The 26,441-nt window shown below is 34.9% G+C and overlaps 1 protein-coding gene, 1 non-coding gene and 1 pseudogene across 2 annotated transcripts; 1 reads left to right on the top strand and 2 right to left on the bottom strand.

Moving 5' to 3' along the window:
• The first annotated feature begins 3,112 nt into the window (after window positions 1-3,112).
• On the top strand, window positions 3,113-4,157 carry LOC112011167 (uncharacterized). Its single transcript, XR_010630825.1, has 3 exons — window positions 3,113-3,317; window positions 3,433-3,473; window positions 3,692-4,157. It is a non-coding gene; the product is annotated as an uncharacterized LOC112011167 (transcript).
• A 2,252-nt stretch (window positions 4,158-6,409) lies between these two features.
• On the bottom strand, window positions 6,410-7,213 carry LOC112011162 (root phototropism protein 3-like; annotated as a pseudogene).
• Window positions 7,214-14,544: 7,331 nt separating this feature from the next.
• LOC112011163 (uncharacterized) lies at window positions 14,545-16,185 on the bottom strand. The gene has a single exon (XM_065778297.1). The coding sequence runs from the start codon at window positions 16,183-16,185 to the stop codon at window positions 14,545-14,547; it is 1,641 nt and encodes a 546-aa protein (XP_065634369.1).
• Window positions 16,186-26,441: the final 10,256 nt, after the last annotated feature.

Raw genomic sequence — 26,441 nt, forward strand, 5'->3', positions numbered from 1 at the left:
AAAACACCTAGTGAAATCGTGTTTTCTAAATTTAAACGTCAAATCTGAATGCTTTTTTATATTTAAATTTCACAATAATTGAATTTGAAAAAGCATTCCGATTTGGCATTTAAATTTAGAAAACACGATTTCACTAGGTGTTTTATGAGAAAACAGTGAACAATTTTTTAAATAGTGAACAAAAAATAATTTATGCAAAAAAGAGAGCGAACAATTTCTTAAATAATGCTGAACAGAAAACACAATTTCACTAGGTGTTTTATGAGAAAACAACAAACAATTTTTTAAACAGTGAACAGAGAATACTTTACGCAGAAAAGTATATAACAAATATAGATTCTATTCTCTCTCAGCCCCTAGATAGAGGGAAAGTATATGACAAATCTGATATTGAAAGGCTTTAAAGAAACAAAATATTCGGTCAAGAACCTACTTCGAAGTTGTATGTGAAAACTGAAAACCAACCTACCACCTTTATTTGATCAGGTGGATGTAGTTTCTGTTTTTTTTTTTTTTTTTTGGTTGGTTGGTAATTTATGCTACTTATGACAACTTATTTAAGTACAGCAACAATGCCGTTCAATTTTTTATTTTGGCAGTTCTTTGGTCTTGATTTCCTACAATGTATTTTGTGGCATAGATTTTTGGATAAACCCAAAAATGTTTAACTTTTTAGATAAACTAAATAAGGAGTAATAATAATAATAATAATAAATGTAATAAAGGGAAATTTTCAATACATTATGATTCATTGTATTCAAATCATCTCTAATTTCTACTCATTTTGTCACACTTGTTCTATACTTCTACATGGTAGACTGTAGGTGAAGTAGAAAAAATAGTGAGTTTATTAGAAAGAGATAAACAACCAATCACAATCTATCATTGTTGGATAATTTTGACAAAGTGTGTATCAAAATAGATTTTATCAATGCAGAAAAATAGATTCGATTATTATGAAATTTGAACATGAAAAAACATACAGATTTGGATTTTCAATTTAGAAAACACAATTTCACTAGGTGTTTTACGAGAAAACAGTGAACAATTTTTTTAAATAGTGAACAGGAAATAATTTATGCAGAAAAGAGAATGAACAATTTTTTAAATAATGCTGAACAAAAAATAATTTTATGCAAAATCGTAGAAATAGTTTATGCAAAAAACAGTGAACAATTTTTATGAGAAAACAATGAACAGTTTTAATTAATGTAGGAAACAGGTTTTATGAATGTAGTAATCAGATTCGAATATAGAGTAAACATGATGTGCATAGAGCAAATTTTATTAACGTAGAAACAGATTTTATCAATGCAGAAAAACAAATTCAATTATTGTGAAATTTAAATATAAAAAGCATTCAGATTTGAAGTTTAAATTTAGAAAACACGATTTCACTAGGTGTTTTACGAGGAAACAGTGAACAATTTTTTTAAATAGTGAACAGAAAATAATTTACGCAGAAAAGAGAGTGAACAAATTTTTAAATAATGCTGAACAGAAAATAATTTATGCAAAATGCTAGAAATAGTTTATGCAGAAAATAGTGAACAATTTTTATGAGAAAACAGTGAAGATGGTGTGCAGAGAGCAAATTTTATTAATGTAGAAACAGATTTTATTAATGCAAAAAAATAGATGATCTGTACATCTAATGTAATTAATTTTCCATTAAGTTTACTCAATTTGGTATGCTCTTCAATTTTCATTTGAATTTTCACGATTTTACACACTCAACGAATTCAAATTTTTCAACATATTCGTACTATCTGTACCTCTAATGTATACAATTTTTCCTTGAGTTTTCACAGTTTTGTACATTCAATGAATTCAAATTTTTAAACAAATTCATACGATCTATACATCTAACGTACATACTTTTCCTTTGAATTTTCATTATTTTGTACTTTCAACGAAATCAAATTTCTCAACAAGTCTAGACTATCTGTACATCTTATTTACACATTCACGATTTGCTACGTTCATTGATTTTCTATTGATTTTTCTCAAATTTCTACATTCAACTAATTCGAATTTTTCGAGGCATTTACCATTAGGTGATTTATACGAATCATTCATTTTTCTTTCATGGAGTTTGTCCATTATTCATATGGTTACAAATTTAGAAAAACACAAAAACCATTTAAGTGCAATAACTGCGCCAATGCTAGAAATAGTTAATGCAAAAAACAATGAACAATTTTTATGACAAAACAGTGAACAGTTTTAATTAATGCAAAAAACAGATTTTATGAATGCAATAACAAATTTGAATATACAGTAAATATGATGTGCAGAGAGAAAATTTTATAAATGTAGAAACAGATTTTATTAATGCAGAAAAATATATTCGATTATTGTGAAATTCAAACATGAAAAAGCATTCAGATTTGGTGTTTAAATTTAAAAAACACGATTTCACTAGGTGTTTTATGAGAAAACAGTGAACAATTTTTTAAATAGTGAACAGAAAATAATTTATGCAAAAAAGAGAGCGAACAATTTCTTAAATAATGCTAAACAGAAAATAATTTTATGTAAAATCGTAGAAATAGTTTATACAGAAAATAGTGAACAATTTTTATGAGAAAACAATGAACAATTTTAATCAATGTAGAAATTAAATTCATATTTCGAAATTAAAATCTCTATATCTTACAATGCTTCTATTTAAATAAATAAAAAGATAGAAAAGCTACTTATTTTTATCCTTATGTTTATTTGTCAATTATCCTCAAGCAAAAAAAACAAAAACAAAAAAAAAAAAAAATTTACACAGTACTCGAGTTTTGGTAAACTCGAGTACTGTAGAAAAAAAATTTCTGTATTTTTTTTTATAAAAGGTACTCGAGCTTGGTATACTCGAGTATTGTGTTGCAAGGTACTCGAGTTTTCAAAGCTCGAGTACCACTTAATTTTTTTTAATCACCATTTTCCAGCTCAGCAGCCACGGTGGAACTATAAAATAGGGTACTTGAGTTCACCAAACTCGAGGACTTGAAAAAGTGATAGATTCCTGTTTATTTTCGAAACATTGTTTTTTTGCCAAATATTTCAAAAATTGATGGTAAAGGGCCATTTTGGCCCCATTTTCTAACTGAACTAGAGATTCTTTTGAATAGGGCCGGTTCATTCAAGACCATGGTTTAAGACCCTCTTTCCGATTTCTCAAATCTCGATCTCATACTTATCTCTCTCTCTCTCTCTCTCTCTCTCTCTCACGCACACGCACATCCAATCTCGAACCTTAACACCATCACTCCCATGGGTTCCAGGAGGAACGACAACCCACACTACGGCGATGGCGCCAGTCCTGGGTTCGTTCTCTCTCTCTCTTTGTGCTATAAATGTCTATGAGCTAGGCCTATGGTTAATGGGTTTTTCTGGGTTTTGATTTTTTTTTTTCTCTTTTTTGTTTTTTTTTTGGTGCAGTAAAATCTTCATTGGAGGCTTAGCCAAGGACACCACCTACGGTAAGAGAGAGCATTCTATTCTTTTCTATGATTCTCTTGATGGGTACTGTGTTTCTCTTGATGGGTGTTTTTGAATCTGTAATGGGGGGGGTTTGCTATTGTTGTTGTGTGTGAAAAGTTACTGTTTTTGCGTGTTTGTTTCTGTTGATGGGTTTTATTTGAATGTGTGATATATTATATATATGATGTAGTTCTTGTTGGTATTTGACTGAGTTCAGAAACCTTTGTGAGTTACTTTGAGAAGTATGGAAAGATAACAGATTCTGTTATCATGAAAGACCGGCACGCACATCGACCAAGGGGATTCGGTTTCATAACCTATGAGGATCCTTCTGTTGTTACCAGATGATCCAAGAGACCCATGTCATCAATGGCGAGCAGGTTATTCTATGTTCTCTTAAATTGTTCGATTCTACTTGTTTTCTTGTCTATAACAAATTATTAAATTTTATATGTATGTGTGTGTTTGAGATCCTCTTAGAAGTTTGCTGCATATTGGTTTCTCTATTGCAGTGATATATATTTTTTTTGGGTGGATAATTGTTGAGGTGTTTAATTGTTGAGGAATTCGATAACGGTATTAGATTCACTAAATACTTTTCATAATAGCTTTGTCATTATCAATATAATTCCAAATTTGTGACAAATTTAAATATCGTCAATGATTATTATTGTTATTATTAATTACTACTACTACTTTGGTGTGCAACATTATAATTTTTTTTTTCCTTTATATCCCTATTTTGCAAATGATATTTTGAGGTTTCAATATGCATAATCAGAACTTTGTGTCTTTTTTTTTGTTCCTTTCCTTCCTATGAAGACAAGATATGCATATTTAATTAAAGGCTAGTTTGAAGGACTAACGGTTTCTCCTATGAATGATATTCAGAAATAACTCCACTATGGGTAGAGGTGTTGCCGGGAAATGGCAAAGAGAGTAGCTTTAGGCTCCTTGGTTCTAATATCTAAGGGATTGAGAGAGGTTACAATAGGAAATGGACTCGCAGACCTATATTTACAAACGCAGAGGGAAGAAATAAAACCACCCAGCAAAGCAAGCCGAGCAACATTGGGCATGAAATTTTAGATGGAGTGGTTTCAAAAAGTGATACATTTAGTGTAAATAAGACATAGATTAGTCAATTCCAAAATATTGAAAACTGTGATATTCAACAAAAGATTGCTGAGAATAAGGACCTAGTAAAGCCTCAACGCTATGTGAATGTGAGTTTTCTGCAAGGAGGATGGACAGTTGTGCACACGCGCTTGGTGAGGAGAGTAGGGATAACCATCAATTCTGAGCTGGAGGAGTCTGGATGAGTTAGACGTGGGCTAGAATGGGCATTGTTGGGCCTTCAGTACAAGGTGGACTAAGGTAAAGGGAATATGAGATAAAGAGTCAATGAGCCTTCTGCAATGTTTCCAAATTTTGCTTAGAGGAGTCTAAAAGAATTTTAAGTTATAAAGATTTTGCTGGGATGTTTGGTACACACCCACATACTGAGAATTTAACTTTATAAAGGGTGGTTGGAGTTTGGGCTTGGGGACATTTGTGTTAAGATATTCCAAATTAGAGGTGGTCCACTCACTCTGATACTTGGGCTAGTTCACCAAGTTTCAGTCCACTTTATCCCTTCCATATTTCTCACTCTTTGGGCTAAACAATCACAACTTTCTTTTTCAATTTTCTTTTTCTTTTTCTTTTGAAACCAACTTCCTTCAAATTTCTAAACGAAGGGGTCTGGCACTTAAAACCAAATGTCAAACAACAAATTTGGTGACACAAATTTTTACAATTGTTGATGCGAATTTTTAAAATTATTGCTATATAAAAGTAGTGTTAATGATGAATCCATTCGAAAGTAATATTACTCAAATTATAACTATTTAGTTTTATGACCGACCTTATAACTTGTGTACGGGATGAACATAAATAAAACTTTAAAAAATCATTAAAAACATCTAAATACTAATATATATGTGTGTGTGTGTGTGTGTGTGTGTGTGTGTGTGTATTAAAGGAACAAACAGTGGCAAAACCTTTTTTTTTCTTGTGGGACACTCAACAAAATTGATAAGTTTTCAGCTTTATGGCCTGAAAAAGAGAAGAAAAAAAAAGGGGATAAAAGTATCTTGCAAGATTACTTCTTACATAATAATATTCTTGCTTTCTATTCAATTTGGTATACTTAACTTTTGTAGTGAATTAGGTAATAAGTTCATCCTACATGCCCTACGTACGATCTCAAGCAAGGCATAACCACACGTGATGCTTCCCTTGTAGAGCATATGCAAATCTTCGGGTTACAGTTATACCATTGACTGTATCAACTAGCTAGTGCAGTACCAGGATTGGTGCCAAAAGAGATTTACATGATTGATGGAGTTCATATATTCTCTTTTCTTTTCTTCATAAAGGATATAATTAAGAACTAGACAGTCTGAACATTAGACACATGGTGCCTATCATAATACATGCCAAGTTCGTCCAAATAAAGCAATAACAAAACATCATAGGGAGGAGAATCACAAGTCACAAAATCCTGTTGCTGTCTAACTCTTATGTCTAGAGTGAATGACTAATGGACTTAAAAGTCAATGGGCCTACTGCAGAGTTTTCCACATTTTCCTTAGAAGAGTCTAAAAGAGTTATAACTTAAAAGGAGGTGTAGCCCATTCCTAGTTCAGGCTTGGCTGGGACGCTGGGTACTTTACAACATACTGAACATGTTACTATATGAAGGGTGGTTTGGACATTTGCATTAAGATGCTACAATACAAATTAAGGGTGACTCAGCCACTAATACTTGGGCTAGCTCACCAACCATTATTCTCACTCTTTGGGCTAAACAATCATAGCCATAGCGCATATAAGACTTAATAGCTATGCAAGCCCTTCAATCATAACTTCATTTTTTTGATACATATATTATTTATTTTCTTTTGAAACCAACTTCAAAATTCCATATATTGAGATACATGTCAATGGCTCTATAGAGGTTATTATCACACTGATGGTCATCTTTTGGCATGATTTCTGCAAGTGACTGAAAACTTTTAGCACTAAGGTTCTCATCCCTTGCAACTAGCATAAGATAACCATCTATAAATCTTCCAATAGCAAATATTTTTTTGTGCAGGTTTGCTTGAAGGAAAATAGACATAAGATTCAACCACCCTTATAACAATGCCCACAACATAACTAGTTTCATGGTCTCCATAATTCTTAATCAAGAGATCTGTAACATGACACTGCTCCAACGGGGAATCAATTCTTACTAGCATTTTCAATAATTTCAGAATTAATTTTCATCCTTAAAAACAACCTTGAGAAGGTGTAGAGAAAATTGCAAAAACTAAATTTTCTGCCACTTGGAGCACATTAGACCAACATTTAGTTGTAACTCTTTGTAATTGGGTGTTTAGATGTTTGGGAACTAAATTGTGAAGCTCAAAAGTGATCTGGGAAAGCCATTTTGCAGTCCAACGAGCTCTTCATGGTCCTACAAACTGTGATCTCATCCCTTTACTTTTAGTAGTTTGAATGACTTCATTAAATGATCTATTCAAAGAAATGAAACATCTTCAAACCACCAATTATCAAGTTTGTCTTCAAGTTTTGAGTTCACAACATAATTTGCTAAAAAATTCAAGTCTTGTACATAATCATCACCATAACTAAGTTCTTTTGGATTTATGCAGGTCTTCTAGGCAATTGCTTTTGAGCATCCTTCCATGAGTTGTAACTCTGTAAAACTTAAGTTTGTCTTCAAGTTTTGAGTTCACAGCATTATTTGCTAGAAAATTCAAGTCCTGTACATAATCATCACCAAAACTAAGTTCTTTTGGATTTATGCAGGCCTTCCAGGCTATTGCTTTTGAGCATCTTTCCATGAGTTGCAACTCTGTAAAAATTAAGAAGTTAAGAAAGGCCTCAGCTTTGGACATTAGATTTACTTGTTCAAGATTGTCACTCATTTCCGAGGAATGAGCACGACAATATAATGGAGCAGCATTGGAGTTAAATCAACCTTCCATCTGTAACAAAATCTGACTACTAATTCAGAAGTTTTGGGTCCATGGTTCACCTAAAAGATTGTCTAGTTAAATAATGGGGATAGTCACTTGCGTCTTTTTCACCAGCTTGGGGTAACGGCGCAGCTAGTGAGGTTCTCTTGAATATCTTAATTTTTAGTTGATAAGAATTCATAGCCAACCCAAATTTAATTGGGATTAAGGCTTAGTTGAGGTGATTTAAATGTTAAGTAAAAGCAATTAAGATGTAATAGTTAAGGTTTTTAAAATTTTAGTTTGGGATACAAACAATATAACATGGTTTTTAATGCAACAAGAGAGGAGAATGAATTCATTCATCTGCCATTTTTGTTTTTCTTTGACTGAATATTGGACATCATATGAACATGAGTCAATATTTGTAATGAAGATTCTAAGGGCTCAGGGCCAATTATAAATTTGTCACACAAAGAATATTGATTCTTCATCCTTTATTAAGAATAGAGTAATTGAGTGCACCTTGTGCAAATAGGAATAAACGGAATTCTTTGTCATAAAAAGATCATGTATGTGTAACTATAACCACAAGTACATCATTGACATTCCATATAAATGTACGCATAGAGAGTAGGATATCTTGAAAGAGAGAGGTGGGGAGGGGTTTTTTTTACTAGTCCTAGTTCTTCTTTCTAGAGCTTTAGCAACCAAGCTGACATTTGTTGGAAAAATGACACATCTGTTACGCTTCCCACCAGATATTGACCCACAAATGAAATTTACTCTATCAAGACTTTGCCTTACCACTGTAAAGCATATCTTGTCCTAGGATGTCAAACTAATATGTCATTCTTTGTTTGAAGCTTCACCTGTTGTATATTTCTTGTTGCTCACACAAACCTGCACATACATATAAAAACAGATTGATAGGACTTATCCTTTATATATAAAATTAGGCATGTGATAGACATAGGCACTGTGCTAGCCTTCTCACTGAGATTGTGTATTGTGTAAAATTTTGTTTGAAGTGGTTATGTTATTAAGAAGGTCTGCTTCCTTTTTCCATCTCCTGGCATTTAAGTTATAAGTGAAAAGTATGGATAGAATGAAGCCAACACCTTCATATTATGTATGTTCTAGTTCTTCAATCTCATCCACTTACACAGAGACAATAAATCTTCTTTTTCCGTTAGTGTAACTCTATATTGCATTAGAGCAAATCACTCAACCAATGGTAAAAAGAATCTCTCATTAAAATTAAAAAGAAACAAAGAAAGTTGTACTAGTCATTCGATAGTTTCATGTTTTTTGAATAAATAATAAGAACCAATCATCATGGGGTTATGATGATGGTGCAGGTAATAGGGTTGGCAAACTAGGCTTTAGTCTAAAAAGGAAGTGAGAGTTGCTTAGAGAAGCTTATAGGTGGACAACACCTCTGCATAGAGAACTCATCTCTAAATATTAGCATTGAAGGCTAAAGGAAATTCTTATTTATCAACAAAACTGATTTACAATTGGAATTATACTATTAGCCACACAAGCAGCCAAGCCTTGCTAAGTGGTTACTGCTATAATTAACTTCTGTAACAGAATTAGTTTTTTCCTAACTAACTAATAGATCACCTAATACATGCGTGTGCACTAAACGACAATGAAAACACTGAAATGACACTAAAAACATCACTCAATCCAGCTGTAACTTTCATCAGCTGCTGCCTTGAAAAATATCCAATGCTGTTGCTGCATTTTCTGCCCTGCTGCTGCATACATGAAATTAATACTGGCTGCTGATTTTGATTGTAATTCAAACTTCATGACATAGATGCTGCTGCATCAGATGTCCTCTTAAAAATTGCATATAATCTACTGTACCAAGTTTGAAAAACCAAAAGAGCTTAGAATACGCTTAGGTCCAACGAAGCATTGCCCTAGGTTTATTCACAACAAACATTAAAGACACTTAACTGGTAAAAGACAGACAACCGTTAAGCAAGTATTTGTATTAATAATTCATTAATTCTTAGTTTGGTAGGAGAAAGGATTGCTAACATGTTTAGAATAGTCCCAGAAAAATCCCACATTCCTCCCTAAGAGTAGAAGTTCTAACTAGTACACCAAGATGCGGCTCTGTAGTTATCATTAGCAAATAAGAACTTCTTTTAGCCAGAGGTGGTCTAAATTCTAACTGATCAAACAACCACCACTTTATATAAACAAAAGAGTTCAATTCCCCATGAAAATGCTCACTAACCTTGTGAGACCCCCTTAGAGAATCCAAGAATCATCCCTGACATGCTCAAATGTCATATCTCAATTTCCATAGCCAATGACATATAAACATCTCATGGTGTCAATCTCAACATAAATTTCCATGCACCATATTCTAATGTAATATTAACGGTCCGTTTGGTTCCCGTAAAATATTTTCCGAAAAATATCTATTTTCCAGAAATGCTATTTTTCGGAAAAGGAAAATATTTTCAAGTGTTTGGCAGTATTATTTAAATTTTCCTAGAAAATGTTTTCATGTGTTTGGTTGCATTTCAAAATGCTATTTTCCTATTACTTTCTCACATTTTCTCAGTCATTTTCTCAGTTTCCAAACAAATTTTATATCACAAAATCCACCACCACCCACACATCAGCACCCACAGAAAATCCACCACCACTATCCACACAAAACCCACCACCACACAACACAAAACCCACAGAAAATCCACCATACACACCACCGCAACAACAAAAAAATAAAAAATAAAAAAAAATTTCAGAGGAGGACGACGAGATTGATAGGGCGGCATGATTGAGACGACGATGAGATCGAAGATGATGATCTGACCCAGAGGAGGACGGTGCGATCTCGCAAGCACAAACTTGGTGCCGTGATCGCTATCTTGGCACGATCGAGAGGGTGGCGTGATCTTGGCGCAATCGGTGACGAAGGAGGCGACGAGATCAGGGACGAAGGAGGTGACGAGATCAACGACGAAGGAGGCGACGGCGACGAGGACGGTAATTTGACTGGCGAGGATGTGCTTCAAGTGGAGTGTGCTTGGGCTCTCTCTCACTCTCTCTCTTCGGGTGTGTTTTCCGGAAATCCATTGAAGGTAAAATAAGAGTGTAAAATATTTTCCGTTCTTATTTTCCGGTCAACGTGAATCATATTTTCCGTTGACTGTATTTTTCATAGGAACCAAACACCGTATTTTTCAGAAAATCATTTCCAAAATCAGTTTGAAGCCAAAACAAACGGAGCATTAGTAGAAAAAGAAACATCCATATGATCTCAATCTAATTCAGGTATTAGTGTAGAAAAAGGTTACCAACAAAACACTTCCATCAAACTATCTTTCATTTTACTTAGATATGCTGACAAAAAAGGCTATACCCACCACTAAAGTGCCCAAAGGAGGACATTTCCTCAAACACCTTTTGTCCAATAGGCCACCATGGTTCAAAAATCAAAAAGCAAGACCATATTGAATATCACGCCTTGAGAATTAAATGGCCCACATAATAGTCCACATACTATTTCACAAAAGGGAGGAAAAAAGGATCCCAATATAAATAAATATAGCATCTTATAACATGTGTATGTTACTATGACATGATCTAAATACCAAGTCATTATAGAATGAGATAAAATGAGGAGCTCTTCAACTCACCTCAATTATAAACTGAGTAACACAGGAAATGAAGGTCTAAAGGTTGGTTGTAAAATACGAGTGTATAGCAAAGTGTGCAAATAGCATTCTTTTCCTAACATTAGCGAATAGCATAAAAGTTCAACTATCTATGTGTCAAACAACAATAGTTTTAATTTTGAAAGTGCTTATTAACAATGTAGATATACACACCATTCAAATTGACAGTTTTACTAAATACCAAGACAGTCAATACTAATAAGCTCATTAACTTCATTTTGGATGCCCCACAGAGCACTTAAGCAGAAAAGGAACATACCTCTAATCAAGTTCACCACCATCATCTTCAAAATGATTCTCCATTTTTTGGCCTTCTTTGTTAGTATTTACAAAGTCAAGTTTTGCCTCCACTCTTAAGCTCTCTCTATTATTTATGATCTCATGCCAAGTCTTCCTTTTTTTTTGCTGTCATTGTTATTTACAATGCCCTTGGTTTATGCTGGCATTTGAGGACCATGTCATTCAGTTTATTCACTACCATTATGAAATTCTGCCCCCACAAGATTAATTTTCATTTTGGGAATTATACAAGACGATGGCCAAGGCAACTTTAAGATTCTACTAGCAACACAATCTTTGGAGTGTGTAGGCAAATGATGACCAACCAAGATGTCATGGCAGATGCTTTGAATGAAGAAGACGCTTGGAACTTGTTTGTGCAGAATGCAGGAGATATAGTTTTAGCCAGAATATAAGAGAAATTGCTAGGAAATGTTGTGGTCTGAAATTGGCAATCAAGTCCATGGGTAAGTCCATGAGGAACCAAACGATAAGTGAGTTGCGGAAGAATGTGCCCAGCCCTGCAAAGCTGCCACTAAAATTTAGCAATAAATCATTGGCAAGTTAGAATTTTTAAACATTTTTTTTTTCTTGTATTGTTATTCAACTCCTCTGTCTTTAAGTTTTCCATCAAACCACGACCCATCTTCACTACTCTCTCCCACAAAGTTGGCCTTGAAGTATCTAAAGTATTATAGCAATCAAACTTAAAGGACTCTGCCAAGCAGAAATACTTAATACAAAAATAGTTCTTGTTCTCCATTATTCTTATTTTGATTAACCCCATTACTTAGATCCAGTACAACCTTTTTTTGTTCTCTCTTCAAAGCATTCTGCTTCAAGTGATAATAATCATACCCTTTTTTTTTTTGCTTCTTCCATTGTTCATCTGACTCCTCTATCTTTGAGTTTTGAATCAAAGACAAGCCCACCTTCTTTAAAGTGCCAACATACATAGCCAGATAATGGACAATGTTGGACTATGACCCATAATTGTTATCCACAAAAATCAAAATTGAAAAACAAGAAATATTGATTGAAGCACTCTCTAATTTTAGTCTGGATTGTTGCAACATAACAGGTTTATAAAATGAATCCATTAACTGCACAACTATTTCAATTTCAGTGTTGGCATCTTGGGAGCTCACTAGTGAGATATATATATATATATATATAATGGAAAACTAAAAGATTACACAACAGCATGCTATCTTCATTTGCAAAAATTAAAGCAATGCTAAATTACAAAATGTTTTTCAACTGGTGGGCTTCTTTGTTTTCATCATGAGTAAACACAACGTGAAATCTCAGTTGAATTGTACCTATTATGTCTAGTTATAAAAATACTATATAGACACAATGAGGGATGAAAAAGTACATCATATTACTATACATAACTTTCCATTTCACATGTTTTTGAAACTTATTTTCTTCATTTCAGGAGCTATTTTGATGACCATAATTGCCTAGTTATAAAATCTCAGTGAATGTTCCCAATTAGTCATTAACCCACAACACGCTCAAATGTTGTTCAAAACACCCACACGCACTCACCCAAAGCAAATCGACCACAAACCATCACAATTCCATAGGAAAAAAAAAATGGAAATCAAAAAACAAAAATTGAGGGAGAGAGAGAGAGAAACACATCTCAGGTTGCTGATTTTGAAGATTGTTTATTAATTTCACTAATGAGTTAAGCAACTCAACTTCCATTAGTGAACTAAAATAGTATACAGCCCTAATTACAAACATTAGATTTAACAATAAAAAACTAAGGCTCAACCCAAAAGGAAAATACAAAAATTAAAATTAAAATCACATTTATCATTTTTATAATAGGCTAAGGGGAAAGCATTGGTCGTACAAATTAAAATCAGATATCTACTTAGGAAGTTATTCAAATGCAATGTATGTCTACAATAAATTTTATAGAATAGTTTCATGCTTTCATGGTTAATGTTTATAGAAGTGAATATGCATGTGGATTTGTGCAACTGTGCATGGCAACTACCTCCACACATGCATCAAAGTGGACACAAATGAGGGATGGTACCTAACAAGTAGATATGATTCTGAACTCATTGGATCAATAGTGCATATAAAATTATAAAGCTAAAGGTAACCACAATAGTTGTAACACAAATCAAACTTAACTGATACAACTTTCCCAACTTAGATAAAGAAACATCGCTAGCTTTCTAAAAGGACAAATCTGAAATATAAAGATTGAAATGGTAGTTAATTAAAAGCTACAGTGTGTAATATTGCCTAGCATCTCATTAACAAGACCCCAATATTAGTACCATATCACGCCATACACTCTGAGAATTACCAAACACAATATACTAGATATAACATGGCAACAGTTACAATACATTTATCTTGAGGAGAAATGACAGTGCCACCAATAAATAGATCTTGAACTTGATATGTTGCTCATACAACGGAAGGGTTCAATTTAGAAGTGCAGCTCCTAAAACCAAGTAATCTCTTCTATGAACTCTATTGATAAAACATGAGAAAGATACATTGTAGGAGAAGCTTCAGGATATATATGATCTTCTAAAAGATAAAATATAGGAGCAGGTAAGGAAATTCTAATAAAAAAATCATATGTAAAATAAAACATAAAATTACAGAGGATTAAATCTAACAGTGAAGTTTAGAATGCACGAATGAATGACTTTTGGTTAAATTCAGCTTTTTTACTCATACTAGAGCTGCATATTTTGACTATAAGATGACTGCAAAATCATATGATCAGTCAATAAAATTCTAGCTTTGATGATTTATTGCTATAAATTTAAATTTTGTTCACAATACAACTTTGAGGTCTCATTTTTATGTTCTAAACAAAGTTCATGTTGTAAGTAATGTCAAGAAATGGAAAGATGACTTGTTTGAATAAAAATAGAAATTCACACTAACAGCCTCAACTTAATGTTATAAAAGGTGAAAGAGACCCATTTTTTACTGTCATAATAATACATTCATTTCAATAATAAGGAACTAATGCTCAACCCAAAAGGATAATGTAAACATTAGAATTAAAACCACATTTGTCTTTTCTATAAACAATAATAGTGGGAATAGAAATTACACTGGGCACATTGATAGATCAACTCTTTGCAAGGATCACCACAATTGTTACATGGATGGTGATCTTTATTTTCCTCAATGAAAGTAAGGGGGTGTTGGTGACAATCAAATGTGTAAGCGCCTCCAAACTTTAAATTTGAGTATTTTCCGAGAATACATTTAGGATATGCGGGATAAGTGCAATATGCACAGTAGTAGAACCAGTGGTTTAGGTTTCGTTCTTCTTCACAGATATCACAGTAATATTCACCAGAGTCATCTTCGGCTATATAACTGAGAGTGAAGGGATGCTTGTGTTGTTTATAGCTTGTGGTTTTGGGTAATGTCGCACATTTAAAGTCAAGTACAAATGCACAACTGGTACAACGAAATACTCGATTTCTTCTAGCACCACAACTACTGCAACTTTGTTCAATGCTTGTGTAGGAGAGGATGAGTCGGTGCTTATGACCTTCATGGGTAAGGATTTCTGGGACCAAACTACATTGAAGATTAAGATCAAAGTTGCATGACTCACAAGTGTACAAGAAGCCATTAGAACCCTGGTAACAGGTATCACACCGGGAGAGTGCCTTTCCGAGAGTAAGTGGGTGTCGATGAAGTGGGTGCCACTTTTTCATTGGTAAATTAGCACAAGATTTATGAAGAAAGAAGCTACACTTGACACATCTATAAAAAGGAGGGAAAATGGCTCTTATGCACCCGTCACATTTTTCTTTATTGTGAACCTCTTCATCAATAAGTTTTAGGTCATGCTTATGACTAAAGTGTTCAATTTCTGTGGCTATTTCAGTTCCGTCCTCTCCTACTTTGATATTTTTGACTTTGTAAGCTGCTGCTGACTCAATAGATTGATCAAGCTCTGCATCTTTGTTCTCCTCATCTTTAAGTTCCAGCAAATTTATGTGCTCCCTGTTTCTCTCATCTATAGCACAATTGAGGTGGGCAACGATATCGCATCTAGAGCAATAGTAAAGCCCGTAGCGTGTGTCCACCTTTTGAACACATAGTAGACAAAATCGGGAGTCAGATTCACTTAGTTCAAGAGAAGAATGGATAAGGTGGAGAGGGTGTCTGCGAGGTACAACTTTGACTCTGCGTGGGAAATAAGCACATTTGCTATGAATCCAGAAAACACATGAGGCACATAGATAGGGCACACCCTTGCCTTCTTCACCGCAAATGTCACAAGTGAACGTGATCCACTTCCAAAAGGGAGTTAATGGGTGATCATGGAATTCAGGTTCAAGTTGTAGAACAGCACATTTGATGTGAAGGTTGAAGTCACAATGGTAACAGTAATAGGTGTATTCATTACGAGATTCATTATAGACTTGGCATCTGCTCTTTTCTTTCTCTTCAGGACATACAGTTTTTTCATCAAAAAGAATAAGAGGATGTAATGGGTGCAAGGGATGGTGCAACCCAAGGGGTACTTCTGCACATGATTTATGATGCCGGTACCAAGGGCAACCACCTATTGGACAAAAGTAGATAGGACCATAAACTGATTCTTGGCACCCACGACAAGTATCTCGACCTCTGTAGTCTGGATGGTAGACCAAGGGATGCTTTAAATCACAAAAATGTGGAAGCTGTTGTTGCTCCATCTTCTTGTATGACATGCAAAATTCACAAACAAAATAACATCCAATTTGTTTAGAGAAAAATAAAAACATGACTCCATACAACAGGGCTAGTAAGCTGAATCCAAATCTATATATCATATATAGATGAAAAGTAACAAAGAAATAGAAATAGGCGTGAGAATTGCTGCCTTTTTAGTTTTGTAAGCATTTTTTTTATTGCTCGATTTTGATTTGAAACACCGATGTTCTTAATTTAAGAAAAGATTGAAGGCTTCTTTTGGTTGGGATCAAACGTTTAGGAAGGAGGAGTATCTACAGAATTTGGGTGTGAGTGAAAGCAACACTTGCACATGAGGTGTTTGATTTTGTGTCTAAGAAGCAAGTAAAGTAGTTTAGATTTGGGCCTGATTGTTTAAGAGGCATGAGTGTGAATAATTTTATGGTTGTGTAAAAAAACTACCGTTATGAAAGATGTTGAAATCATCTCTTGTAAAGATCTAGGCAATACAATATGTAACTTCCTCTAGTTAAAGATATTATTATTATTATTATTATTATTATTATTTTGCAATCTCAAAGTGGAAGGCAATGTTAAACTTAAAAGTCTGGAGATAGAGACTAATTTTTTAAAATTGTATTTTTTTCTCTTTTTTTAAATATGATTTTTTTTTTTTTTTTCAGGAAATCCACCTACAAAGTTAATAAATAATAAGAATACTTTAACAGCAAAGTTCCAACCATGTCTTTAATTCTTCCCCCAATTCTTCAGACTAATTTATTTTTTACTTTGTTCCGCTTATGTCAATTCTTACCATTCATTAAAAAGTATCTAACCCAAGTCTAAGTTTTCCTTTATTCTATATATCAAGAAGGGAGTGCATCTAAGTTTGCTTTCATATCCGATATGGTTAGTTCTTTATTATGCAACTTTTTACCTAAGTCAGGTCAGTCACTACAACTCAAAACAAAGCCAACCCAACAAAACTTCCAACAAAAAATTTAGTAGTTACTATAGTTTGAGGATACAAAAATGAAAGAGCAAAGCCTTTTAAAATAATAACTTTCAATTTTATCATTTCAAGTAAATTTAGTAATAATTGTATTTGTATATTCTTAATTGAATAAATAGGCTGTGTCTCTTTTTGTCTTTTGATCATTCTCTTTATTTATTTATTTATTTATTTTTGAATGCTCAATCTATTACTATTTTAATCTTTATGTTAGTTAATATTTTGTCAAAATTTTTGTAACTTAGTGGTATTATTAGATGTTCTTCATGAAGAGAACTTAGGTTTAAATCCTCTCTTCCCCATGTGTGATAATTAGGAAAATAAAAAGATTTAATAACATTTGCAAACGATAGTTATTACTATTAATATGAAATAAATGATTATTTGATAGCCAAGAGCTTTGTAGCTCAACTGGTTGGCCCTTTTAGTATGTTCATGACATTCAAGGTTCAAATTCCTCTTCTCTCATTGTAACTTTTGAAGTTTAGGTTCAAATTAAACCGTGGATAAATTTTACAAAAGTTATATTACTCAATACCTTTTTTTTTTTTTTCCCATGATAATAGTTTGCTAAACCCATAGTTACCAAATATTAATGTGGTCTATTATTCTTTTTGAATATCAAGGTGTTAGGCATTAAAAACTCACCACTCTATAAAGAACTCTTATGGTTTTTTTTTTTGGTATTTTAAATATACTAAATGGCTAACCTTATAGATTTAACGGTAAATGGCAACTTATTATTTTGAAATTTTGCATGTGATTAACTTATAAATTGATATTAAATAAAAGCATGGATTCAAGAATATAGTAACATAAACCAAACTATTTAGTGGTAATATCTCACAAAAATATAGTATTAATCCAAGTGCAATAAAAATTTACTACATTTAATATCTATATGACAAATTTTAAGCAAGCAACTTACTGTTTATACAAAAACACTTATATAAATGAACAAATTTGCAAAGACAACTATCAATACTTAAAGTAAGAAAAATTCAATTTTGGCTTCAAAACACACCTAGGAAAACCTCCAAGTTAGCCTCAATTTCAATATTGTTAGCCTTAAGAATAAAAACTAAATGCAAAATGAGTAGTACTAGTGTAAATTTACATGATTATTGTAGCAACTATGTAATTTTACATAACTTAGCATTACCTGGTGTGGGTGATCGTGGAATTCAACTTCAAGTTGCAAAACAGCACATTTGATGTGAAGGTTGAAGTCGCAACGGTAACAGCGATAAGTGTATTCTTCACGAGATTCATTACAGACTTGGCATCTGCTCTTTTCTTTCTCTTCAGGATAAACAGTTTTTTCGTCAAAAAGAATAAGAGGATGTAATGGGTGCAAGGGATGGTGCAACCAAAGGGGTACTTCCGCACATGATTTATGATGAAGGTATGGTAGGCATCCACCTCTTGGACAGCAGTAGATAGGACCATAAACTGATTCTTGGCACCCACAACAAGTATCTCCACCTCTATAGTCTTGATGGTAGACCAAGGGATGCTTTGAATAGCAAAAATGTAGAATCTGTTGCTCCATCTTCTTGTATCACATGCACAGAGTCACAAAAAAAAAAAATAACATCCAATTTGTTTAGAGAAAAATAAAAGCGTGACTCAATACAACAGGGCTAGTAATGATTGCTGCATTTTCAATTTTGCTGAATCCAAATCTATATATCATATATAGATGAAAAGAAACAAAGAAAGAGAAATAGGCGTGAGAATTCAGAATTGCTGCTTTTTCAGTTTTGTAGCACTTTTTTTTTTTTTATTGCTCAATTTTTGACAAAAAAATTAGTAGTAAACAACTAACCTTATTGATTTAACGGTAAATGACAACTTATTATTTTGAAATTTTGCATGTGATTAACTTATAAATAAATATTAAATAAAAGCATGGATCCAAGAATATAGTAACATAAACCAAACTATTTAGTGGTAATATCTCACAAAAATATAGTATTAATCCAAGTGTAATAAAAATTTAGTACATTTAATATCTATATGTCAAATTTTAGGCAAGCATAGCAACTTACTGTTTATGAATAATAATAGAAAAACACACGTATATATTGTTAAAGATTAGCCCTGATACTATGTTAAATAGACAATATTATTAGCAACGTGATGTGTTATACTATGTTGTGTATGCTAGAGTGGATGCGGAAGAAAAAAGCATAGAATAGAAACACTGAGAACACGAGAGTTATGTGGTTCAGCCTTAACGGCCTACATCTACGGAGGAATCCCTTAAGGGCTACATCTTTATTGTATAAGAGTGTAGTACAATAACCTGTGTTACAATGAACCCTAACATGAGTATATATAAGAGACTAAACCCTAGACTACTAGTACAAGTAGGAATGGACTTGGGCCTATTACATTGGGCTAATATAACTAATATATATCTCTAACACCCTCCCTCAAACTTAAGGCGAAAGCTCAATGAAGGCTTGAGGTTGGATAAGCATGAGAAGATCACTTGAAAAAGCCTTAAAGAATGCCTTTAAAGAAACCACAATGAAGAATGTGTCAATTGACCAATTTTGGAGTTGTAAATGAAGAAACGGAGTCCAAAATTGGAATCTACGCGAAAAACTGAGTAAGATAGGCCCTTCGAAAATTTTAACTTTTGGTCAAAGGTCAACGCAAAAAGTCAAAGTCAACTGGTCTAAGGTCAAAGTCAACGGATACTGGTCTGAGTCGGTTTCGGGTTATGGATCGGGTAGCAGAGCCACTGACGTCATCTTATGACATGTCGATGACGTGGACTAGGGCTGATGTGGACGTGCTGCGTGGCTGCTGACGTGGAGTGATGACGTCATCAGGTGACGTCAGCCGCAGTTTTCGGCGCGTGGCAGGAGCGTACGATGTTCATCGGCGCATGGAGTAGAATCCCGAAACACTACAACAAAAGTGGGCTATGGTGACGAAATATAGTGAGGATAAACAATTTCGTCACCAAATGATAACATTTAGTGAGGAAAAGAAGAATTCGTCACCAAATATTACAAACATTTTAAAATTGGTGATGAAATCAATATTTCGTCACCAAAGATGTACCAGTTGGTGACGAAATCAATATTTCGTAACCAAAGATGTACAAATTGGTGACGAAATATTTATTTCGTCACTATAGGTTATTGAAAAAAGGCAAACCTAGGGTGACGAAATATTCGCATCACCAAAGACTTACCAAAGGTGACGAAATTCTAAATTCGCCACCCAATATTAGGATGTAGGTGTTTTTGGTGACGAAATAAATTTCCGTCAGCTATTGTTTAACCAAAGACTAACCAGAGGTAACAAAATTCCAAATTCATCATCCAATATTAAGATGGAGGTGTTTTTGGGGACAAAATAAGTGTGCGTCACCTATTGTTTACAAATAATTAAGGATGGCCAAGGGTAGGGTATACCCATATATACCCGACCCAATTAATTTATCATTGGGTGATGTAACATTTTTTAGAGTAACATCAGGTGTAACTTGAACCCAGCCCTATATTTCTTAATTCAATGTGAATTTTGATAAATCTACCGTTGGATTACATTATATCCATATATTTTTCATGCTTACGAAATTTCATGGTGATCAAAGATTAATCGACATGTCATCAATCAATTGTTTAAATTCAAGTTTTTGTAGTTTAAAATAACGTATAACAATTGAGTTCAAAGATCAAATGGTAAATTACACCCGACAGGCATGAAAATTGGCATGCATGTTAAGAACATATAGATCATGTAATCCAACGGTTATATTTTCAAAATATGCATTCAATAACAAGTTATAGGGTGGTGTAACATTTTTTAGAGTTATATCAGGTGTAACTTGAACTCAGCCCTATATTTCAAAATTCGATGTGAATATTGACAAATCTACCGTTAGATTATATTATATTCATATATTTTTCATGCTTACAAAATTTTAAGGTGATCAAAGATTAATAGGCATGTCATCAATCAATTGTTTAAATTCAAGTTTTTGTAGTTTAAAACAAAGCAAAAAAGATGAGTTTAAAGATCAAATGGTAAACTACATCCGATTGGCATGAAAATTAGCATGCATTTTAAGAACATATAAAATATATAATCCAACGGTTGGATTTTTAAAATATGAATTCAATAATAAGTTATTCGGTGGTGTAATATTTTTTTAAGTAACATCAAGTGTAACTTGAACCGAACCCTATATTTCTTAATTCGATGTGAATTTTGACAAATCTACCTTTGGATTACATTATATTCATACATTTTTCATGCTTACAAAATTTCAAGGTGATCAATGATTAATAGTCATGTCATCAATCAATTTTTTAAATTCAAGTTTTTGTAGTTTAAAATAACTTATAACAATTGAGTTCAAAGATCAAATCCATGCTCCATGACCAGCCCTAATGGATAACGCGTCAATACGAGAGTCTCAAGGAGACGAGGGGCTCTCGTAGCCGAGGCCCTAGAGAAATCTCTTCTTCTTCCCATTGACATGGCTGAGTTGGAGAAAATGAGTGGGGTAGAGGTTGTCTTCGACCTTAAGAAATATCTAGGCATGGTAGGTCCTTTGGCAACCATTCTTTTTACTAGAAATTTTTGTTGCTTAGTATTTTTTCTTTCTCTTTATAAAGCTGCTTGTTTTCGCTGGCAGGCTATCCAGGCCCTTTTTAGGTTGGGCGAAGAGGTTGACGACCATAGTCACACCTTGGCGCAAGAGCGCGATAAGTTCCTAGAAGCGGCTAAAACTCTTAAGAGATCTGAGGCCGACTGAAAAAGCGACCGAGGATCTGGCAGAAATGGCGAAGGCCAGGGATATGCTGTTTCTGACCTAGCCGTGGTCAGGAAGCAAGCTGAGGATCAAACTGTCCACTTGCAAGAGGTTGAAAGTCAATTACAGAAGGCCAAAGACGACATTTCCTACATGAAGGGGAGTTTGACCAAAGCAATCCACGACAAAGGTGTTGCCGAGTATGCCAGGGACGAGGCTGTGAGAGCCAGGGACGAGGCAATTTTTGCAAAAACAGACGCTGAGCGCTCTGTGGACGAGGCAAAGAAGAGGCTTTCACAGAAGGGGTGGCTAAGACTGAAGCCACCCTTCGGGCTCAAGTTCCTGTTGTGTGCAGGCATTATTGTTCTCAAACTTGCATGAAGCCCTCAACCAAGCAGGGATTGATGCTTCGTCTGATCTTAGAAGGGAAGACAGGGTGTATTACCCTACTGCCATTCGCGAGATTACACCTGCTGCTCCTGAGGAGGAGTCTTCTTTACCATTGGTTGAAAGTCAAGACAAGACCGCCGAGGATGCTCGTTAACTGATCAACCATCCGAGGAGGTCGAGCCCGCGAGAGCGTTGGGGGAAATCGTAACTGAGGGTCAGGAAAGACCTCAAGACGTGGCCAGTCCTCCGACGGACTTTTAGAGATCTAGCTCTTGAGCTTTGGCCTAGCCTTTTGATTTACCTACCGAGTTGAAGGAACCAGTATACGGCCTAGGATAGCTCTGTTTATTTTTTCTTTGATATTATCTCGTTTCCTGCCTCAGTGGCATTGTAAGGGAGTCGTGTACTTTCTTTTTGAATCGAATACTTGAGATTTTGCTTTCATTTAATGATACTTTATTTTGTTTGTTTTGCTATTGTATTCTACTCAATATTTGTATTCCATTCTGGAGTTGGCATCATGGAACCATCTGTTATCATCCAAATATAAATCGAAGGGTTGTATTATCGCCTGACATTGAGTAACGCTTTGGCTTTTCTCAGAGCAGTTATTTTCTTTATGGGTTCGAGTCCGAAGACCATATACTACCCTGGTAATGCATAATACTTATTTAGTTTTCCATAGGTTTGGGTCCGAGGACCATGCAATACCTTGGTTCTGTCTAGTACCCAGGTATAATGGTGTGTGTAGTTTACCATAGGTTTGGGTCCGAGGACCATGCAATACCTTGGCTCTGTCTACCACTTCAATTTTTGTAAGTATTGATATAATTGGTGTGTGTAGTTTCACCATAGGTTTGGGTCCGAGGACCATGCAATACCTTGGCTCTGTCTACCACTTCAATTTTTTTTCTGTAAGTATTTAGTTTCACCATAAGGTTTGGGTCCGAGGACCATGCAATACCTTGGTTCTGTCTAGTACCCAGGTATAATGGTGTGTGTAGTTTTACCATAGGTTTGGGTCCGAGGACCATGCAATACCTTGGCTCTGTCTACCACTTTAATTTTTTGTAAGTGTTAGACTTAATCGGTGTGTGTAGTTTTACCATAGGTTTGGGTCCGAGGACCATGCAATACCTTGGCTCTGTCTACCACTTCAATTTTTTTGTAAGTATTGGATATAATCGGTGTGTGTAGTTTCACCATAGGTTTGGGTCCGAGGACCATGCAATACCTTGGTTCTGTAATACCCAGGTATAATGGTGTGTGTAGTTTTACCATAGGTTTGGGTCCGAGGACCATGCAATACCTTGGCTCTGTCTACCACTTCAATTTTTTTGTAAGTGTTAGACTTAATCGGTGTGTGTAGTTTTACCATAGGTTTGGGTCCGAGGACCATGCAATACCTTGGCTCTGTCTACCACTTCAATTTTTTTGTAAGTATTGGATATAATCGGTGTGTGTAGTTTCATCATAGGTTTGGGTCCGAGGACCATGCAATACCTTGGCTCTGTCTACCACTTCAATTTTTTTGTAATTAGGGATTTGCCCTCAGATCGCTTTACTGGAGATGATTACTCTTTGCGTCAGATTAGTATCTTTACACGTGGCATTGATCTCACCTCTAACTCGAGGCCCATCTTTTTCATTTATGAAGCGCCCTTTGTCTGTTCGAATTCCGCGCTTGACGCTCCGGTGCACGAAACGCGCCTTCATTACTGTCCTTGTAAATTGACACGAGTCCAACCGTCCGTGGTCTCCTTGGAAATTGGCGATTTCATTACTGACCCGCTGATAATACCCTCCTCGAACTCTGCATGAATTAACTCTCACCAAACTTCCATCCCCTATATAAAGTAAGGGGACGGTTCCCCCACTACCCACGAACCTCTCAACATAAACAGAGCAAAACACTTTCTTGCAACTTTCCACTCCCTTTTAACAACCCGCCAGAATTGTCACCGGGACTGATAAAAACCGGCATGGCCGCAGCCCCCACTGGGCTTTCGGTGCGGCGGAGCCTAGGCGTAACCCTGATGGTGCCCTTCGAGGTATCCCAGAGGGATGTTGTTAGAGAACCTAAGGTCCTTCCCCGGAGCACACCTCCGACGAGGAAGACGTGCGAATTCACCTCATGGGCGGTGCTCGAGTGTTGCCGTCTCCAACGGCCAACACTTGAGAGGAACGGAGAGAATCGAGGGAACATCATGGGGGAGGGTATCCCGGAGCCCCTGTACCTGCTCCTCTCTTTGTTCCAGCTCTGCCCAGCCGAGGAGGGAGTGGTTGGGGGCCTGAGGGCATGATTGTCCTTCACCTCCTCCACCATGTGTCAAGCTCTCCCATTCTCTTGGTGCCAAATAAAAGCACGAGTTGACACTTCCCTCCGGCCAGTTCTCTCTTGGGGCGGCTCCACCTGGGCCTCTGATTGTAGGAGTAGCTAGGACTAGCAGGTGGCTATTAGCTTGTAAATTTACTTGTAACACAGGCCTACCTGAGCCTCTGATTGTAATATGTAATTTTTCTACGTTTGAATTAGTAATATCAAGATCTTTTGTTTTTCTCTTTCGTTTTTTTTTTTTTTTTTTTTGTACAATAAATACTTAAAATTTAGAACTCTTATCTTATTCAATCTATTGTAAACAAATACTTAGAACTTAGAACCTTATCTTATTCAATCTACTGTAAAACAAATACTTATAACTTGGAACGTTATCTTATTCAATCTACTGTAAAACAAATACTTAGAACTTGGAACGTTTACCTGGTGCACCGGCCAGCACCCTAATCCTCCCCACAGACGGCGCCAATTGTAAGGACTCAATTTGAATTGAGTGTTGGGTTTTCAGCCCAACAAGCCCAAACAATACATTTATAGAGAGTGGGCTGACAGGCTTAGGTGCTGGCCGTTGATCACCATGCCCAAACTTATCTTTAAAAATGGCTAAGTGTTTTCTTACAAATGAGGGAATGCTCCTCGGCCTGTGGCCGAGAAGGCCTTTCTTTCTTCCTCTCCCCCCACTTCTTTGGCTTTACTAGCTCTTCTTTTATAGATTTCATCTTCCTATCTTTTGCTTCCATCTGTTGATTGTCTATTCGCCTTTTTTCTGGTCGTCCATCCCATCAGAGGCTTTATCGATACTCAAGTGGCTCACTCTGACCAACGTTATCCTGCCAAGGGGTTACCTCTCCATTAATGCGGCCAGGAGGGTTAGTTGAGTGCATTAAATGCGAGAGTGACAGCTTACTTTTGGGTTAGCCACTCCCTGAAATCACTCTTGTCAGGCCGAGGACAAGGTATCCTTGGCGTGGATTCAAGAGAATAGGCTTCCCCCCTTCTCCTCAGAAATAGCTTGCGCTCCTCGGCATGGGCCTTGGGCCTGCTATATGATGGACCGAGGCTATCAGGCCCACGGACCCCACAGATTACATTATATTTATATATTTTTCATGCTTTTAAAATTTCATGTTGATAAAAAATTAATAGGCATGTCATCAATCAATTGTCTAAATTCAAGTTTTTGTAGTTTAAAATAATGCATAAAATATGAGTTTAAAATAAAATTGTAAATTACACCTGATTGGCGTAAAAATTTGTATGTATATTAAGAACATATAGATCATGTAATCCAATGGTTGGATTTTTAAAATATGCATTCAGTAATAAGTTATTGAGTGATGTAACATTTTTTCGTGATACTTTTAATTTAGATTTAATTACTTTTCTTCCAAATTGACCATCACTTATGTTGAATTGTAATATTAAAAATAAAATATTTATTATTTATTTATATGTGTGTATATATATATTAATGAATTAATGTTAGAGAAAAATTAAGTACTTTTTAAATTTATTTACTTAATTAATTAAAATTACTTTATTTTTTTTCCTAATCATAATTATCAAGTTGTAGTGGTAATATATATATATATATATATTATATTATAAATGTTTTTGGAAAGTAGCAGTACAATGTACACCTAACCCAAAAAAAAAAAAAAGAAGTGAATTACAGTGTTGCAAGTAAGACAAAAAGTAAAAGTAAAGGCTTAAAAGGAATAACACGATTGTGTGGCTCTCATTCATTCTATATTAAAAA

The sequence above is a fragment of the Quercus suber genome, unplaced genomic scaffold (genome assembly GCF_002906115.3).
Source record: "Quercus suber isolate HL8 unplaced genomic scaffold, Cork oak 2.0 scaffold_179, whole genome shotgun sequence".
Taxonomy (NCBI): domain Eukaryota; kingdom Viridiplantae; phylum Streptophyta; class Magnoliopsida; order Fagales; family Fagaceae; genus Quercus; species Quercus suber.

Bases quoted from the DNA above. Each gene is read 5' to 3' on its own strand.
- LOC112011163 (XM_065778297.1), bottom strand. From the start codon at position 16,185: ATGGAGCAACAACAGCTTCCACATTTTTGTGATTTAAAGCATCCCTTG.